The sequence below is a fragment of the Vanacampus margaritifer genome, chromosome 4 (genome assembly GCF_051991255.1).
Source record: "Vanacampus margaritifer isolate UIUO_Vmar chromosome 4, RoL_Vmar_1.0, whole genome shotgun sequence".
Lineage (NCBI taxonomy): Eukaryota > Metazoa > Chordata > Actinopteri > Syngnathiformes > Syngnathidae > Vanacampus > Vanacampus margaritifer.
This window is the reverse complement of record NC_135435.1, coordinates 9,374,666-9,395,242: the sequence shown is the minus strand read 5'-3', so window position 1 is coordinate 9,395,242 and position 20,577 is coordinate 9,374,666. Positions and strand designations below refer to the sequence as shown.

At 38.9% G+C, this 20,577-nt stretch overlaps 1 protein-coding gene across 1 annotated transcript in view; it reads right to left on the bottom strand.

The window, feature by feature from the left end:
• itga11a (integrin, alpha 11a) overlaps positions 1–17,955 on the bottom strand; it is a 48,381-nt gene extending 30,426 nt beyond the window's left edge. Inside the window, exons 1-9 of the mRNA XM_077563660.1 lie at positions 17,818–17,955; positions 10,225–10,339; positions 5,466–5,578; positions 4,977–5,068; positions 3,825–3,939; positions 3,565–3,692; positions 3,334–3,482; positions 2,637–2,781; positions 2,048–2,213 (exon numbers count right to left, since the gene is read on the bottom strand). Of these exons, the coding sequence (XP_077419786.1) occupies positions 2,048–2,213; positions 2,637–2,781; positions 3,334–3,482; positions 3,565–3,692; positions 3,825–3,939; positions 4,977–5,068; positions 5,466–5,578; positions 10,225–10,339; positions 17,818–17,890 (1,096 nt within the window). The 5' untranslated portion in view covers positions 17,891–17,955. The remainder of the gene's footprint in view (positions 1–2,047; positions 2,214–2,636; positions 2,782–3,333; positions 3,483–3,564; positions 3,693–3,824; positions 3,940–4,976; positions 5,069–5,465; positions 5,579–10,224; positions 10,340–17,817) is intronic.
• Positions 17,956–20,577: the final 2,622 nt, after the last annotated feature.

Below are 20,577 nucleotides of genomic sequence, written 5' to 3'. Positions count from 1 at the left end.
CCATAACCTTAATGTGCTTCTTCTTGAGCCACTCCTTTGTTGCCTTTGCTGTATGTTTTGGGTCATTGTCATGCTGAAACACCCATCCACGACCCATTTTCAATATCCTGGCTGAGGGAAGGAGGTTCTCACCCAAGTTTTCCCGGTACATGGCCCCATTCATCCTCCCCTCGATCCGGTGAAGTTGTCCTGTACCCTTAGCAGAGAAACAGCCCCAAAACATAATGTTTCCACCACCATGCTTGACGGTGGGGATGGTGTTCTTGGGGTCAAAGTCAGCTTTTTTCGCCCTCCAAACACGGCGAGTCGAGTTGATGCCAAAGAGCTCGATTTTAGTCTCATCTGACCACAGCACTTTCTCCCAAGCCTCCTCTGAATCATCCAGGTGCTCATTGGCAAACTTCAGACGGGCCTGTACATGTGCCTTCTTGAGCAGGGGGACCTTGCGGGCACTACAGGATTTCAATCCATTACGGCGTAGTGTGTTACCAATGGTCATCTTGGTGACTGTGGTCCCAGCTGCCTTGATATCATCAACAAGCTCCTGCCGTGTAGTTCTGGGTTGTTTCCTCACCTTTTTCATGATCCGGTTCACTCCACGAGGTGAGATCTTGCGTGGAGCACCAGACCGAGGGAGATTGATGGTCAATTGGTGTGTCTTCCATTTTCTAACTATCGCACCAACAGTTGACTCCTTTTCACCCAGCTGCTTGCTAATGGTCTTGTAGCCCATTCCAGCCTTGTGCAGGTCTACAATCTTGTCCCTGGGTCTGTGGGAGCCAGAATTCTTGCTGGTTGGTAGGGGGTGAAATACTTATTTTCCTCAATAAAAGACAAATAAATGTTTAAAATTAATATAATGTGATTTCCTGGGATTTTTTTTAATATTCTGTCTCTCACTGTTAAGATGAACCTACCATGAAAATTATAGACCGTTCCTTTCTTTGTAAAGGGTCAAACTCACAAAATCACCAGGGGGTGAAATACTTATTTTCCTCACTGTATATATATATATATATATATATATATATATACATATATATATATATATATATGTATATATATATATATATATATATATATATATATATATATATATATATATATATATATTTAACAATTTAAAACAAAAACAATAAATCACCAATAAAACAATTTAATCACCTATATATATATATATATAATCACCTATATACATATATATATATATATATATATATATATATAGGTGATTAAATTGTTTTATCGTAATTAATAGCATGACTTCAATAGTTAACTCACAATTAATCACAAATGTTATATCTGCAAATCTAAATGTACAATAAAATGTACAATAAAATATATTTTTTTCAAAGTTTTCATACTCTTGGCTAAAAAATGTCATCTTGTCTACAAACCTATATAGTCCTATATTTTTTGTCTCAAAAACCAAAAAAACAAAGGACTTTTCATACTCTTGTTAACATAAAAGTAAAAAATATATATATATAAATTGAAATATGGCTGCATATTTTAGTCATGGATACAGTAATTTCATAATAATTCATAAAATTGAGTTAAAATAAAAAATATGTACTGTACTGTAAAAAAAAAACCAGAGTGAGATATTGATTTGTGTTGAGGTCATTTTTCTGCCACTAGATGGCATAATTGCATTTGTAAGACTTTGGCGGCATTTTTATTTTCATGTTAAGAGCTAGCTTAATCCTTAACATGAAGTAACTTGTGAAAATCTGCAGTTTTAAAATTGTAAAATACAACTTGACCCCAGTCTCCACAAATATACAGTATGCATTATCAGTAAATTTATTGCTGCTAAATTTTGACGTGGACGTGTCTACTGGAATTCCCCCAGTACAGGCTTTCCAAGTAAGGGGCAGTCATTAATTGCGCGTACATTTTTTTGTTGCGTTAAAGGTCTTTAAATTAACTCAAAATTACAGAATTAATTTTGACACTCCTAATATATATATATATATATATATATATATATATATATATATATATATATATATATATATATATAATAAAGTATTATCATGCTAACCTTCTAAACTGAAGATGCGTTCACCAAGTGCATCCACAATGTCCTTCAGTGCCGACTCGTCAGTCACATTAAAAAAGTGTTTGTCATCGGGGTCACTGGCAATGTATTTGATTTCATTGAGGAATGCCTCAGGGTTAATTCCTCTCCGATTGTAGTATCCAAGAACCTGTGTGAAGACGCAAGCAAAGTCCAGCAATCGGCATAAAAACTTCTATCCATGTAATATGCCACACTGTTAGCCAAATCACAGTTTAATGAATCTTGAGAAAGTGTCAGAGAATGTTGTCTTATAATGATTTTTTTCCCCCACTAATTCCATATATGTAATAAAGTGTGTTATTAGCAAACTGGTGAAACCACAGTAATATGCGGTCTGGACAACATAATTTACACCTTTAATTGCACATCCTCTAAGTAGAGGTTGGGGTTGATTGTTTTTGGCTCCACTGCTAACATGAGATTCCTACATAGGCTGATGAGGTCATCACTGTTTATATACCATTACTACTTGAAACTCAGTAGCCACCAGAAAAAACCCTCATAATATAAGAGCCCAAACTCAGGTGAATAATGGGTCTAGCAGACTCACAGCGATGGCGTAACGGGTGATGCCGTCCTTCTCACTCTCCTCTATGGCTGGCTGGAGGTCAACACTATCATGTGACTCTCCGTCAGTTATCACTATCATCACTTTCTTGGCTCCACGTCGACCTCCTTGTTTGAAAGCTTCAGATCTGTGACAGCAACATGCACCATATTTGGACCAGATCATTAAATGAGCTAACAGTCAAGGCGTCACATTTTGCACCTCTTTCAAACACATTGAATAGCAAAACTGAGAATCACAGATTTTTAAGTTGACTGTCCCAAAAAGCTTTTACAGTATGTCACTTATGCGAGGCAAGCTCAGTGCTACTTCTGCCACAACAACCGAGCTAGCAAAGAGCTTTGGCTGGCTACTAGTGTGGCTAAACATGTTGCAGAATTGCTCCAAGGTCAGCACTCATCACCTCCATAGCGGCGAATAAGCTACACTTCTGACAAATATTGTTCTCATGTAGGATTGATGAGGAAAGACATAGAAACCATGCTAATTGCTAAGCTAACCTAAAATGGACATGTAACATGTAAAGTGCTTGGGTGATCGAGTACACTTACACAAAAATATTAGAAAGTCCCTAAATATTAGAAAGGTGCGCCTCATATAAAGTTATTGGTGAGCAAATCTGTTCCTTAAAGAAAAGTTATTTTGAGCCTTGATAGATATACAGGATGGTGGCATGTACCGTGCAATATTGATGCCGAGAGCCGTGTTGGTTTCCTCTCCGCCCCGCTGGTCGATGCTGCGTGCTCTCTTTACCACTTCCTCAACAGATTTAAAATCATTGAGTTTGAACTCATGCACAACTTTTTCACCATACTGAACAACTCCAACCTGTCCAAAGGGACACAGTAACAAACCACAATTAGTACAGCTCCAGCAAAACAACATGTTCTGGAAATAAAAAAGGAAACACCTGAATTTGACCTGGTCCAATATAGAACTTCTGAAGAATGTTGATGAGAAAAGCCTGCACTTCATACCAAGGGTAGATGGAGTTTGAGCCATCCAGAACGATTACTATGTCCATATAGGTCTCACATCCTAAAAAAAACAAAACAAAACAAAAACATTTAGAGATAACAAATGTTAATAAAAATGCTGCTTCAGCATGCATCCACACAAATAAACACTATACTCCTCTTTGGGACAGGAAGTAAAGGGTTTAAAGCTTACTCTGAAAGGCAGGAGCAATCGTTCTGGAGAACTTGAAGCTAGCATTGACTCTGGAGCAGATGCCCGTGCTGTAGTAAGAGCTGCCACACTCGTAAGACCAAAGTGGGCCACAGGCCTGAAACATCAAAGAATAGTTATATCGGTCCTATTTTCAAGTAGAAGTCAACCTTAAACATTTATTGACAATAATATGTTATATGTGACCTCACTAGTCTAAATATGACATTATGATTAATACAACATTTACATTTTTATCCATCTCAGGGGGCGGCCATTTTGCCACTTGCTGTCGACTGAAGATGAGGCAACGCCCAATCGCAGCTCACCTGTTTTCTGAAGCTGCGCTGTGATTGGTTGTTACCTGAGACCTGAGCAACATTGATGTCATCTTCAGTCGACAGCAAGTGGCAAAATGTCCGACTCATGAGATGGATCAAATCGGCTAGATTTTGCTGCTTAACTCATATTTCACTAACACAATATCAAACAGATATATAGACTAGTGGGGCTGCATAGAACATATTATTGTCAAAAATAAATAAAAAATTGGGTTGACTTCCCCTTTAATCAAGAGCAGATACATTTACTGTATGTTGGTTTTAGTTAGTTTTTTTTTTTTTTGTATTCATATTTTCAGTTTGACCTAAAAATATTTTTACTGCAGAAACGGAAATCTGGAATGAATAGATATCTTTAATACAATCAACCCTCAGAAATGAAATGGTTTCATGATGATGGTACCGCAATTTTAAGTAAAACAGCAAGAACTTTTAGACTGGCCACAAATAAACAAACTCAATTGCTGGCATCTTATTGATTAATTCTGACCAAATTGTCTCAACAACAACAAAAAACCCGATATATGTGAGAGCATAGCGAACAAGAACAGGAACGATCCATTTCTTAATTCATTATTTATGCTGTGTGTCCGGAGCAGGATTGTGGTGAGCTGGATCCTGTGCCAGATGAGGCAGGAACTTGAAAAAGTAAATCTGAGCTCAAGTGTCAGAGTGCAATTTTGAGCATAAGAAAACACCATACATAAACATGAACAACATCAGTTAATTTGGCTTTTCTCTTTTCTGCAAGGGAAAACATTATTAAGACAATTCTTCCTTTTTCCATATGCTCAATGTATTAAGATGGTCTCACCACAAAACTGTTGTCTTTAGGATTGGTTGTGAGTGTCATCCCCAACCTCATCTTGTCTTTCCGCTCAGATACATTGGTCAGAGATATCCTTCCTTGATGGAAAACAAGAGATGATCTCAAATGCTCATTTACAGACACACATGCTGTACATACACAGATTACTTTCACTTTCTCTGACTTGGATGTCTCCCTGGCCACACGCAGACTAACCATAGTCACTGACGATTTACTAGACAAAACTGCATACTGTATGTCTAAAGCGAAACATGTGAAATTTGTGTGAATTGGCATGCCATGTGGTGACATTAGTGGTACAAAACACATGGAAATGTAAAGAACCTATTAAACTGTAAAATGTGTAATGACGTGTTTGGTACCGATGTCTGTCTCACACATGCTAACGTGATGATTAAACGGTCGCATGCAGGAATACATGCAAGTTGCTGTATGTGCACTTTGTTGTAGCTTGGTGATAATGTGTTACTTTACCTAGGTTAAGCTTGGTGCAACCATTTCCATTGGTTCGTTTGGTCAGTGAACATTTATATACATCCCCTGTCTGGTAAGCACCGTTCATTTCATAAGGTGCGCCGACTAATAACCTGAAAAACACAGGATAGAAAAAAGTCAATGTTAGCTTTAAGTGTGACCTGTCACCTATAAGAGAAGGAACCTCGCAAAGGCAACATAGCCTATTGATGTATTAATAAGTTATACAACATTACTGTCACGTGACTGTCTTTTATTTTACTCTTTAAGAATGTTTTTTTAATACATTGACTAGATTTTGTTAATTGGTTTGAAAGAATATTCTATAAATTGTATTAAAATAACCAAATTCAACAGTCACTAAACTTTAGAATGTTCATGTCCAAACTGTTGATTGTTTTTGTACTCTTTTCACAAATAGCTGTTGTCTAACAAGGAAATGAATAGCAAAATTCTCAACAGGTGTTCGGGTTATGAATGGACCAATACATTTCCATGGAAATTAGAATTCATAGTTAAAAAGTCCTCTTCGTCATGGTGCTCCCATTTTGACATCATGAAACCAAGATGACACCCAAAAATTGATCAACAATAGCTCACCATTGTCTATGATAGCAATAGCTTAACAACTGCAAGAATGTTAGCAATTCAGCCGAGCAGGCTTTAGCACTCAAGCCTATTGAGGCACAAGATGACCCAGAATTAACATTATGGTTCCATGTTGTTGTTGCTACTGGTCATAGATAGACCACCTTTTAGGTCTCCTTGTCAAAATACTTTTTAGAGGAAGACATTCTTCCTCCATTATGTAGTCTTTTTTAAAGCCAGTCTCTCACTTGACTTCACTTTGGCTCTCCTGAGTGGGGTCAGATTCATCTACTAAATGTCATCATAAGGCATTGAATAAATAAATACATAATAAAAACCCGGTCTTGTAGTTTCTGGAGTAGTAACTTCAAGGCTGCAGTTTGAATCATAAAAAAGTAACGCACGCACGCACACACACACCCCCCCGCACAAACACACAAAGAAGGCAATTTATTAATTGTTTGTCAATAACTGCGATGCAAAGTTTTATTGTGCGAACGGAGAACTATACAAGGCCAGGCTTGGGGAGTAACGGAATACATGTTCTGCCGTTACGTAATCAGATCGTAATCAGATTACAAATGTAACTGTATTCCGTTACAGTTACAGGGAAAAAAACATGTAATTAGATTATAGGTACATTTATTAAAAAATGGGGATTACTTCGAGGGATTACAATTTCTACGATGAGAGAGAGATTGAGAGAGAGAGAGAGAGAGAGAGAGAGAGCCTTCAAGGTCAATAGAACATTTAACACAAATGTTCATGTTCTTGTCACATGCATCTTGGGTGCCCCTAATTTTTACATTAACCTCTCCCAAAAAAAAATCTGAAAACATGATGACAGTATCTCTCCTCTCTGAACTGTGACCGTATTGTGGTGATAGGGTTTGTGTGCTAATGTTCAGAGGAGCTAAATAGTTAGGAGCACTATGCCCCAGGCGTGGGGCGGCGTGGCTCAGTGGTAGAGTGGTCATCTCCCATCCATGAGGTTGTGGGTTTGATCCTCAGCAGCCGACCACTGAAGTGTGAATGTGAGGCTTTGTAAAGCACTTTGGGCACTATAGCTATAAAGCGCCATATAAATAGCAGTGCATTCCAGGCAAGAGTAACTAGGACAAACAGGTCCTAGGTGAGGGACCAGAGCACAGCTCAGTCAGAAACCACTATGCCCAGACGTGGGTCACCAGTGCCCCCTTCTGGAGCTAGGCCTGGACGTAGTCCCACTTATTAAGAAAGGAGACCCCGGTGTTCCGTCCCTCCACGCGGTGGGGGATGGGGTGGGCGCGGATGCCCTCTCCGCTCCGCTGCCCGGCCCCTCTTCGGCGCCGGTGCCTGGGTGCGGGGGATCCCCTGGATCTGGGGGTCGGGGGCTGGGGGGGGCTTGGACGATGTGGCATCTTGTGCCCGTTTGTTTTGACCAATCACGGCAACGGATGAAAATGTCCTCTTCTGTTTTGTCTTAGGAAAAATCAAAAAAACAAAGCACGTACCTTACCAGATACAAATGCACGAAGCGCCTCTCACTGTTCAACATTCAACAAGGAAACGGTGAGTAATTCTGCAAGAACACAATTAATTGCAGCGTCCATTCCTCTATATTAAGATTTTTTTAATTCAGCTTTACCGTAGTAGCTTCAAGCAAAGCTAAAATGATTTCACTGTATTAAACTCAATGGTGAATGATTTTATGAGCTGCTAGCAGTTATATCTGGCATGCGAACTTTGCAACTGAGCAGAAGGGTAAAGTTCAAATCTCCAACTAGGTGCCTGAGGAGAAGGCGGGGGAGAAATTCAGGAAGAGCAGGCATACTTAGGAGTTCCTGCTTTCCACGTGGATGAGGGCTGTGTGGACCAAAAACATGATGGCATCATAGGTGGAGAAGTTCTTCTTGTTGGTGTACTGGTGAGGGTCCACTGTGACTTGGATGGAGTGGGGGTTACTGGCCAATAGTTATTCAGACTTGTCACTGTAGAGGTCTTGCCTACGGGTACACTCTGGTGCATCGCTATTTTGTATATCCGTAGTGATAGATTCTTGATGACCTCTTTTCAGTTTGTCAGCATAGCACAATCACAAGCACAGACTTATTAGCTATCTTACCATTTGTTTTAGAGCATTTAGGCCTTGTGTTTACATAAAAAAAACTCACTCACTCGCTCACTCACTCACATGTTCTAAAAACCTCTCAGTTTTTTTTTGAGTGAAGCTTTGAGGTTTGAGGTTGATTTTATTGGCAGCTGAAGCCTCTTGCATACAATACTCTCTTTCATTTCAATATACACACAAGCAAAGGCCATGACTGACCCAAGATGCCTAAGGGTGAAAGAAGATTAATAACATAAGAAACAGTCAAATAAATCAACATAGGACAGTGCAAGAAGTATGTTTTTTGTACAAATATCTTCCCCATTATTTTACCATTTAGCCAACAATGCAATAAAATTAGATTTTGAATGTGTAATGCATTTTTAATATTGCAACACGTAAAGGTTCTACTGCTATGATGGAACACTTAACAGTTCTTAACTATGGCATATTATATTTTTGGGGAAATATATGCGTAATACTCACATGTGCATTTTAATCCAAGTGCTGTTTAAAAATGGACTCTCCTCCATTTATGGTTGATTAGTTAATGAATAAGTGGTTGAACTGGACCTTAGTTCCCCTTGAATCTCAATGTCCCACTGCCAATGTTGTACTGAGAAGTTTCCCTTAACATTCGATATCGGACATCATGTTGTTCATGTTGACCAAATTCTTCATGCCAAACTAATTCCTCATGCTTTATTACCTCTTGGTGTAAAGGCCCGGTGTCCCAATTTATTTATTTATTTATTTTAGATGTACAGAGTTTGTAAGTTTACAAACTTGTAAGTTCATCAGTAGCGTTTTTAATGTAAACAGTGTCTTCCATTACTCACTTAACTACAAGAGCATGTTGCTGGCGTTGGGTGGGACCCTTGTACCTCCAAAAATATCACTTTTCAGGAACCCCCCCAAAAATGGCATGTTTTAAAAGCCTTGTTTCCACTGCCGTTATCTACTCTACTCTACTCTACTTTACTCTGGCAACTCTTCCTTTGCAGTTCTATATTAAAAAAAAAAGAGCCCAGTTCCAAAACGTGACAAAATTATTTTGGAGGCCAATGATTGGTTCGAGACATGTCGTCATCACGCAAACCACCACCCCGGGAAAACAGCCGCCATTAACGACGAACGACGAAGAGAGGACAACAAGGGCTTCCAAACAGATTCATGCTTGGACTATTGAGAAGGTGCTAACCTTTTTAACATTAATTAATGCCGTCTTCTGGTTGCTGCAATATTCATTCAATGTCTTCTGGTTGAACTAAACACCACAAATCAAGCAATAGGTACAAAAAAACAAACATGTTCTCCATAGTTTTTGCCTGTGTGCAGTGCACGCTAGCTGCAGTCGCTTTAGCATGACGTCACTAGCAAGTTGAGGAGGGGCTCCCTGGTGGTGGCCGTGGCACTGCTTTTTTGGTGAAGAGCCACATAGAACAGAGAAGAGTAGAGTAGGGTAGATACCGTCGGTGGAAACAAGGCTTTAGTTTAACATTGCACTGTCAAAGAGCGCAAACTATTTTCAACACTTAACATTAAAAAATGGTAAAAAATAATACACACGGGTTACCAAATTGCCACATAAAAGGTTTTGGCCAGATGTCAGTGATGCATGATTTAGGAATGGGTATTTTAAACATCTGCAGAAATACAAATGAGCCTTTTATTCGTAAAGCCATTAAGTAATTGGGGACAGGAATAGTAAAGATACAGATCCATAAAAAAAGTATTAAGAGAACTAATATGTTTCACACACACACAGCTCCACGACTCATCAATAGCACACTGCTTTTCGGGCCTAGTTTGAGCACGCCAGAAACGAACTTTGTCCATCCAACTGTGCCAATTGGCTTGTGCGTTTGATTCAGGAGTATTTTTTTTTTCATGAGGTAATAGGATGAATGTGAGACTTCCAGCACAAATTCATTGGGGAAAGGGCAGAAATTAGTTCAGCAAAGTGATACACAAAATCAAAAGACTAGACATAAAATACATTCTACTTTAGCAACCTTTATAATTGCATAATATTGATAGACCTGATGGCAAATGTTTAAAAAAGCTGATTAAGTAGCTTACCATTTTTCTCCCCCAGACGCCACATGTTGCTGAACAGTGTATCCAAACTGTGCTTGCTTCGGACCTTTGATGATCCTGTGTTTTGTTGTGTCAATATTAAAGCAGTCATGGCATCCTAGAATAACACAAAATGAAAATACCTTACTTCCAGTTACCAAATTACACAAATTAAAGAATCAATATGCAAAGTTATCCAACTGTAAACAAGTAATGTATGTGTGTTCATTCTTCTGACACCTCATTATATACAGTCCCTCCAAATGTGTGTGCCTTCGCAGTCACAAAATCTTTATGTGAGACGTCAGCATGTCACACAAGACCTCACTGAGTGAGGAGGTAAAGATGTGTAGGCTGAAGACCAAGTAAATTTAATGGTTGCTGATAGACTGCTAATGTTGGGGTGGAGTTATTTTGTTACGCTAATATTTTAAGTACATAACAGTTGAGCTTGAAAGTTTACATACCTTTGTGGCATGTGAACTTATGAGCACAACTGTAGATGTACAAAAGCTAAACATCACTTAATGACACATTAATGCTATGAATCGTCGCCAAAATTCACACGCGCACCTCTACTCATGTGAACTTCAACCTCTGAAAATATCAAAACAATTGCCACAGTGTTTTGGATTTTATGGGCATTAAATCTTTTTCTCACCATACAGTGCGCTCATATGTTTACATATGTGCTAGGCTAGGGTATGTAAACTTTCAAGCACAAATGTATGTCTTCTTTCTTTTTACACCTGTAGGATGCTTAATAAACGAAATAAGCGAGCCACATTCACCAAAGTACTTTTATTATGCTGTCCTCAATCCCTTATTAAAGTTCAGAACATGTTTCATTGTTTTACTGCATTAGTATGTACAGTATAGCTATTAGGAATGTAAGAATAATACTTTTCTTGTAGAGCAAAAAAATAATAATTAAGATGCAATAGGTCTGGTATTGGGATGGATTAATTCATTAATTTGTATTATAGTATTTCCATTTCTCAACATTTTTGCCCCATCCAATATTTCACAAACCAAAACCAAACATACATGGCAAAGATTAGATGCACAGAGTAGAAAGATCAAGTATAAAAAAATAGACATTTGTCAGTTTTGCTTAAATGACAGCTATTTTAATAAATGCAGAGAAATGCAAAATGTGACTTCACATTTTAGCTAATAGCTAGTAAGTAAGTTAGTGATCTTTTAGTCTTGTAAATCTCTTCATAAAGAAGGCCAAAATACCGTGACATCACTGTTTAACATTTCAGCAATGAGCAGGCCTTACGGTCTATATAAATGACAGTCATGGGATGAAAAATGTACTTACAGTATGCATAAAATACAGTGCCGTCTGCATACTGTGCTTAATGATATTATAACTACATATTGTGGTGTGCAAACCGGAACAACTCGTCTTCCTCCTAGGATTACATTTCTTCGGTACACATTCACACAACCATTTCCATGCTATCCTACAATGCTCTTTGTAGTGCTGCTGTAATGATGTGCTCAATTTCAGTCAGCCATGATGGAAAGCTCAACCATAGAGAAACCATAGAAACCTCAAAGGCACTTGGTGTGATTGCAGATCTCGGCGAATGTGTTTTCTCCATCGTGTTCTGTTCAACTGTCGCTCATATCAGTTGACAGCTTTGCGTGTGGTAGAAAAGAGCAGAGGGCCTGTTTTCCATCAAAAAGCCAGACACGGGATAAAACACGCTTTAAAGATTTGACGTGACACACACATGTAGACATTTGCATTTACATGCGGGGACTAGTGCACTTTTTGAAGAATTGAGACTTTACATCGGTGTGTGAAGAAGTGGAAAACCAACAAGTACAGCGCTCACCACTCTATCTGTCATCGACTTAATCTGATAATGGTTCTGTTCACCGGTTGCCAGAAACTTTCCGTCTACAGTGCCGATTAAAGGTCAAAGACCACACTGACCATATTGACATTGTTATCTTCACATTGAGTCAAACTATGGAACAACAACATACAAATAAAAATGGGTCATAATAGGGAACCTTAAGACACTGACTATGATTTCTGTTGCTCAGTAGTATAGTTGAGTAGAGAACACAAACGTTTGTCATCTGGCCTCACCGCCACAAACTGCCCCATGTTACATCTCAGCAGTTCTTGTCCACACATTGTGAGGCTTATTCAAACACTCACCCACATGCTAAACATCCTCTCAGATCTCTCTCCCCGTATGTGAGGATCCAGGGGTCAAGTCAAGTCAAGTGTGCCTTTTTCCCAGCTAGAGGGGCCTTTAAGTTGAATGCAAACAACGAGGGGAAGGAATGAAAAGGTGCAAGTCAAGTTAGGCTACAGAGCAAGAGGAACACTTGAGACGAGGATAATTTGTATTGATTATTAGTGTAGCCAATTAAAAACAAATGGACATATATTTGTTTGGCCGTCAGCTTTATTTTTCAATTTTCTCTCAAGTCAGTATGCTAGAATGGGAGGGGTCAATGGTTAGCCTACATTAGTGAAGCACCAAATTGAACTTTCTAGTAGGAAATCAAATGTTTTGATTTGGCACATTTTACATTGTTAGCAACACACATCAGTTCAAAAATGTGGATTGCATGCATTTACAAATGGGGCATTGTGTGCCCGGTAAGTATGATGGTTTTCCAACTGTATATAGGTGTAATGAAAAATGCGTATGACCAAGAAGAAATCAGAGAACTGATCTACTACCGTAAATCCAAATGTGTGACCTCTATGTATAATATTATGTTTACTTACGACAAATCAATGATGCAATTGTGAAATATAGATGCATAAATATACAGCACCTCCCTTTGAATACATTAAGTACTGCATGTAATCATGTTTGTCTAACTTCCTGTTTCTGTTGGCTTGATGTCCAAAGACACATTGTGTTTTCAGACCCTTGTTTGCTATTTGAACGGCACTGGGCATTGAGCTTTGGGTCTGTCATGTGACCAGCAAAATAATCTTGACTAAATGTCTTGATCTATATTGCTGCACCAAATAGATAGTTACAATTATGATTCATTTGTGAGATCTAATCATGAATCATGAAATCGTTGACCCAGAAAGTACAGATGTTTTTTTCTGGTATGTAGCCTACTAACTGGTAGACGTCCCACCATTTTTGTCCATACAAAATAGGGATGGGTGAGTACCAATACCAGGTATCGTAACAGGCTGCAGGGTTTTTCCTGTGTACAAAATTCTGAGGCGGCCACCTCCACCTAATTTGCTCGCCACCTCCAGCCTGAGCCACTGATACCGCTTAACACAGCGGTCCAGCTGTGTTGATTGAACTCAGCAGCAATGTATTTTAACTGCAGTTGCAGTGTTGCGCCATTATGGAGGCGCCATAACAACAGCAGTTGAAAGACTGAAAGACCTGAAGCAAACACCAAAGAAGAAACAGCTTTCTTTTTTTAAAACTTTAATGTACCGAAGAGGAAACAAATGATGGAGCAACCGTTGCACAAGCCCATTTCCTGGTTGTGAGACATAGGTGGCGCGCTCCAGCCATCGCCAAAGTTATAAAAACACAGTATATACAATAAACATAATAGTGTTTTCTAACAACGCTGAACTATATTTACAAATTAAAATGTACTAGTGGATGATTTTTTAATGATTGTAGTTAAACAATGGCAAAAATAAATGCCAACTTTTTATTCATATAATTTCTCATTTCTAGTCCCTCATCGTAAAAATGGCAGCCGATAATGGTATTGGTCACCGCCGCGAGTACCGAAACCTTAGAATAAGACTGGTATTGGCACAGATACCGATACCTGGTATCAGTAGTCACCCATCATAGTCAGGATAATACCAACTTTGCGTCATTTTGACCCAGGAAAAACCCTGGGCTGATAACCGGTTTTATTTCAACATTTTCATTAATTTCATACAATTTTGAGGAACAATACTATATTGTGATATATAGGCATTTCTTTAAAATTTTGGAGTAAATTGTATGCATCAAAAGTACTAAATTGTATTGATACTTGGTATTGGTGTTCATTACTCAAGTACTGTATCACTTTTGAAAAACAGGGGTATCGGATATCCCTAATATAAACACACCACGGATTGGGTTGTAAGATAGGCTATGTATCTTTTTCCATCCCATTCTTTGCCAAGATGGTCTTAAAAAGAAACCATTAGAAAGTCTAGTTAGATGAAGGTGAAGCTCACATTGCGAAATAGTAACATACCATAATTGAGCTGTTTGTAAATGACCGAGGATCCAGTAGGCTGTAATCCTGTTTTTAATATGATGGGTGAAAGGACTCCCTTTCTGCTGTTTGTCATCTGGAAAGCTGTGCAGCTGTGCAACAGTATTTAAGAACCGCTACATCTGAACAGATGTTTGACACAATGTGCATTCCTTAGATAGAGACGATTTACGCGAGTTAGTTTTATAAACAAACAGAAAACCAAACATTTATTTCCCTGATACCTTTGCAAGTGTTTAGAAGTATATGATTGGCAGCAACTGAGCCAATACACCATTGATGTTGTTTGTCAATCAAGTTGGTCATTGCTGTCACACACAGCACAAATTTCGCTGGTTTAGTTTGCTTGGTTCGAAAAAAAAAGCAAAAAGCAAAAAAAGCATCTACGCTAAAATAAATAGGCAGGATTATCGCAAAGGCACCACTGATCGCTTCATGTAAATATTGACACATTCTTCACGCGCTCATTTCCTGTTGTATGAATGCTTCCCGTGTTAAACTAACGTTTGATCTCACTCCCAAACCTTAGTTGATGTTTATTGAGGAACAATAAATGTTTAGGCAAATCAAGGTGCATATTTATACAGATCGAGGCACATGCAAATGCAGTCACACATTCACCACTTGTATGTTATTACCACTCTGTCTGATTCATTTGTTCTTTTGGTAGAAAGACCAGAAGTACAGCGAGTACTTCATGCTTGGAGACAGGAATTTCCAGAGGAACAATAATGTGCTACCATGAACTCAGTGAAAGCTTAGACATGGACAGGAAAAAGTAAGCACAAGTGAAAATATGAGAATGGATGAGGATTCCAGTTTCCATTTCAAGCTGCTAAAGTGGCAGCACAATTTAATATTCCACGAAATGTCAGCATGTGTTAAATGCAAGGTCAGGGTCGTGCTGGATTTCCTGTGTACCTGCTTTCATGCCCAAACAAATAAACCTAAAGCCGGTGGCTGCCGGTGTGACCCACATGAGTTTAACGCTGCGTCTGGCCCACGACCAAGCTGTAGGAGCTCTACCACAGACCCATCGAGGCAAAGCAGGAGCTTAGGTTCACCGTGTTAGCCACTTACATCAGACATGCATGATTATGTTTCAGTTACGGGTGAACATTAAGCATGTGGTTCACAGCTTTTTCTGTTGTGAATATTTACTTCCTGCCCTGGGATGTCGACGTGGGTGAGCATGCTACTGACATAAGGATGAAACATAATGACAACATTCTCTTTCTAACCGAAGTTCAAAGTCTACCGGGTGCACGGTTTTTCCATTGATCCACTGGGTTTTCTATTTCAATGGTTTTCTCTGGATAAAAAAAACAACAGACAACACTTTGTATTAAACATTTTGGCAACATACAGCAACGTTACTATTAATCTACGCCAACGTAAATACTGTGAGAAATGGCGTATCTGAAACCAGATGTTCCTGACACACAACAGCCAACTGTGCTCTGCCTAGCAGGCTATTAACCCTGTGAACCAGAAAAAGACTCTCCAAGCTTGTTCACCCTGGGTTCCATAACAACACATCCTCAAAAACCCAATTGAAAGAAGAGGTCAAATTCGCCATTAGCACCATCACAACACAAAGCCAATGGACATCACATTACTATCACATTGCGCAGCAGTTACGATTAGGGATTGCTCTGTAAAAACTACTGTAACAGAAAAACATAATGACCTAACAGTATATAAATTCGGAAGGTACAGTGAGATTAAAATAGTTTTCAGAGTTAACGTTGAAGTCTCTCAGGTTCTGGTGACAGAAAGATTAGCATTTCTTTTCTCTCAATGAAACAAGTGTGTGGTGAAATATAGCTCTGCCCACCACTCACAATTAAGCGAATCGTCATTGGTGATTAATTGTAGCTAAAGTTATGGTTGACAGACTGAGGAAATCAGAAAAGAGCAGGAAATGAATGCACGCACGCACATACACATATTCACCCACACACAAAAATAAAATAAAAATAAATACACACACAAAAAAAAAGGAGAGCAATGATGATGACATGTCAAATCAGTAAAATTACCGAATGAACAATACTGAGCTCTCCAAGAAAAAAAAAGAAGAAAAAAAAAGAAAAGAGCAGGAAAACACAATGGCCACGATATTGCTAACAGAGTAGGAAGCATTGCTAAACGACTGGCTTGCTAACTGTGAGCGTGCTTGCTAACCAGAGTAACGGAAAGGAAGGGAGGACACCTTTAAAAAGAGAGAGAGCAGAAGTGATCTGACGTCACATGTAAAGGGTCAATGACTTTCGGAAGGGAAACTGTCGTCTGAGCCTGAGAACCTGCCTACCTCAGATGATACTGTAAATTCTCACTTGATGTTATCTCATGGGATCATCAAACCCTGAACCCCAGAATACACAAACAGTGGACTCTAACATGGAATCCTTCACGTTTGGTGAATATTTCTGACAAAACAGATATCCTCCCACCACATCCAGCATCCTCTCCCTCCTCACATACTGAAGAAGGTCAGATGGCACAATTCCAGTTCCTAGCTCTTGCAAATTCCTAAATCAAGCTAAATATTAGGAAAGGAGATTTCTTTCCTACCCTTAAAGTATTGTATTGTTTAATACTATTGGATGTAAAAATTCTCAACTTTTCACAAATGTTGTTGACCTAAACCTAAATCAACATTGGAGGGTTCAAGGAAATTAGACTGGGACTAAGCAAAGAAGAATGTATGACATTAGTTGTGTGTGTGTTTTTAAGAAAAAGAAAAAAAAGAAGAAAATGTGTAGAATATGTGTAGACTTTCTGCTATGTGATCAAATATATTTCACACTGTCTGTCTCTCTTGCTATGTCTAGCTGTGACTGCCAATGAGATTTCACTGGTAATTGACCACAGTTCTGGCTGAGAACCAGAACCTACACTGTCACTGGAAACTTGACTGTGAGAAGAAGAGCATCAACTTTCTTTTTAAGCAGAGACGTCTGCTTCCAATGAGATGCAGGGCACCTCTGACGATGTGAAACAGTTGATATACTCAGTAGTTTCTGCACTGTCCTGATACAAGGTCAAGATGTCAGGAAAGGATGCTATTCACATTAACAGCCATTTGTTCACAGAAGGTATCAAGTAGTATTCTTTAAATACACAAAACAGAGACCAAGATTCACAGTTCTTTATTTGGGGGAAAATGTATTTCAAGTTATATTAAATTTATTTTCATGTCAACTTCAGAAACCAAATAATATAAACCTTATGTAGTTTGAAGGGGTCCACCAAAACAAACAACAAAAAAAGAATAATAGCACCATAATTAAACTATAGATTAAATCTATAAGAATCAATGACATGCACATCTACCAAACTTTCACTCACCTAAAAGTTGGCTGCAGATCCAGAGCAGAAGTAAATAGTAGTACTCCATATGTTGGCGGGTACAAGCATGCATGACTGCTGTTTAGTGTGTGTGAGGTGGACTGAGGCAAAGAAACCCAGTGCAAAGCCCTGTTAAAGATCCCACTCTGATTGAAAGCAACTCTTAGTTAAAGCGCTGCTTAGGTCTAAAAAAAAAAAAAGTAGGAGGGGACTACAGCTGCTGAAGGAGGAGGGCCACATCTGCAGACAACAGGCAGGAATAGTCATTCAATATTTTACTATAAAGATCCATGTGAAGGGATGGAAAAAAGATTGATTGTGTGAATGTAGCTATGCAAGAAATTGTTGCTTATTTTAATTTGATGTATGATGTCAAGTGAATCAGTGATTTCCAACTAGTGTGAGCTTGAAAGATCATCAAAACCCAAGTCCTACTTGATGTTAGAGATTCATTGCATCACACATCTGACATGTAAAAAATGTGGCAAACTCTGGAAAGACATGTTAACGTTTGATATGTGTGGCAGAAATCTGTCATTCCGTTTGATGTGGTGGGGGGGCCCAAATGGCGCGAGGCAAGGCAGGCATGAACTCAAAATGGCAATTTAATTCAAACAAGGCAATTAAAACCACCAGGAAATCTTCAAGCCCAAATCAAGATTCAGGTAGCAACCACACAGTGGACATGACATTGCAAGGACATGACACTAGTGGGGTTTTCATCCACCCATTTTTATTCAAATTTTCAAGAAATGCAAAAATACAACTGAATGGAAACGCTAGAAATTCAAAAAAGGGCCCAAAATTTGCCAAAAAGTTTTTACGCTTGGAGGGGGTGGATTTTGATGTGTATCGAAAAAAGGAAAATGCGAATTTTGGCTGTGGAAACAGGTTTTGTTAATACCCGCTGGCAAGACCGGATACACGTCGCGCAGTTTGACTGGATATTACACTTACGTCTGTAGCCCCAAAACAATGGCGGATGATAAAGTAAGGTATGCTTGGGAGGGGGGGGGGGGGGGGGGGTGAAAATTAAAGAAGCGAATATTAGATGAAAAACACTAAAAAAAAACGCTACGGTTTATCAAGAATTACAAAAGCAAACATATACAACGTCAGCGCACGACGCAGTCGCTTCCTGTTCTTCTTTTTCTTCTTCTTTTAAATTACTGGTGGATCCCATCCCTATGGTGTAATATGGCGGCGGAGTCCCCTCTCAATATTCACAAAAGAAGAACAGATGGAAACCGGCATAAGTCGCATGTCCGTTTTGCGCATTTTCAGTAAATTCGCTTAAAAAATTTCAAACGACTGGATGGAAACCCCACAATTGACAATGAATCGACAAGGACGGAAAGAGAGCAGGGAACTAAATACACATACTAACGAGACAATGAGAAACACACGGGGTTGAGGGAGCTGATTGGATGACAGTAAGGGATCAGAATGACAAGAGCAGGTTGACATGATAAAACTTGAAGAGAATTTGACAAAGAGGAGACACAAGGAAAACATGACAAAATCAAACCAAACAAAGCCCAGGTCATGACAGTTTCAAGTCAAGTGCAGTCAAAAAGAACCTTTCAGAAAACCGGTGTAAAGTTAACTCTATTATTTTCAGCCACCAAATTGTCAAGTGCAAATTCTCAAAAACCCTAAAAGAGGCATGCACCAGCACGAAAATCAAGATCCAGCTGTTTTTACGCTCCAGTGCAGCTGTCCTGTCTACGAATGTAGAGCTCCGTGTCACCAAGAGAGAAAGATCTTTGCATTTAAAGACAAGCCATGAAATTAAACAGCAACAACAAAAGTTAAAACAAAGGATACCAATAACTGATGGCCACCATACAACAAACGCGTCTGCGTCGAAGACTTCGTGGCTGAACACATAGCTGAACACTTTTAGTGTTGGTGAACAACTGATTCTTCCTGCTACTGCGTACATTTTCCGGGAACTTTTTGGACCATACAAAACCCCCAGCAGAGGAGCATAGTTATTAAAGAGGATAAGCCATCACTGATTCTGCATCACGGTAAATTTGATATTATAATGTATCATGCAGTGCACCCTTGCCCTGCCCCTTAAACACACTCCATGGAAAAATTGCTCTGTGTTAAACTAGGTCCCCAGAATAAAAAAGGTTAGAGGGTCACTGGTCTCGAGAATAGAGAACAGATTGTAAACATTCATACATTTCCAGGCTCGCTGAACTTTCCAAAGATTTGAGTGATGCAAATGAAAATTTCAGAACATCAGCATATTAAGTCCTCTCTCTGATTCAAACTGTTCTTCATTTTCCAACCACAACCTAATCAGAGTATTAACAGTGGAGTGGAACACTAACGTGGGCTGTGTATGTTACCTCATACCCTTGCAGTTAGACCATCCAGTCTTAACTGTAGAATGCATAATGAGCCTACTTAGGCAATAATGCGTACTCTGTGTACATTAGCTTCCCTGAAATCCATTTGTGGTCATTTTATATTTCGTCACGTCTTAATGTACAACTTTTCTTGCAAAGGTCTTCTGCAAAAAAAACTCTATCTAATGGAACGGAATATTTTAATGACTTGTAAGCTTGTGAGAAAATTCCTGTTTGGACACTCTTAAAAAATAGGACACTAATACTTCCCTAGAGTTGTTGGTTTTTTTACAACTGTGATCAGATGATCAAAGTTTTTCAATTGTGTTTGTCTGTTTCTTTGGCACACAGAAATTACACGTCACAGAAGACAAATATGACAGCTAAAATGAACAAT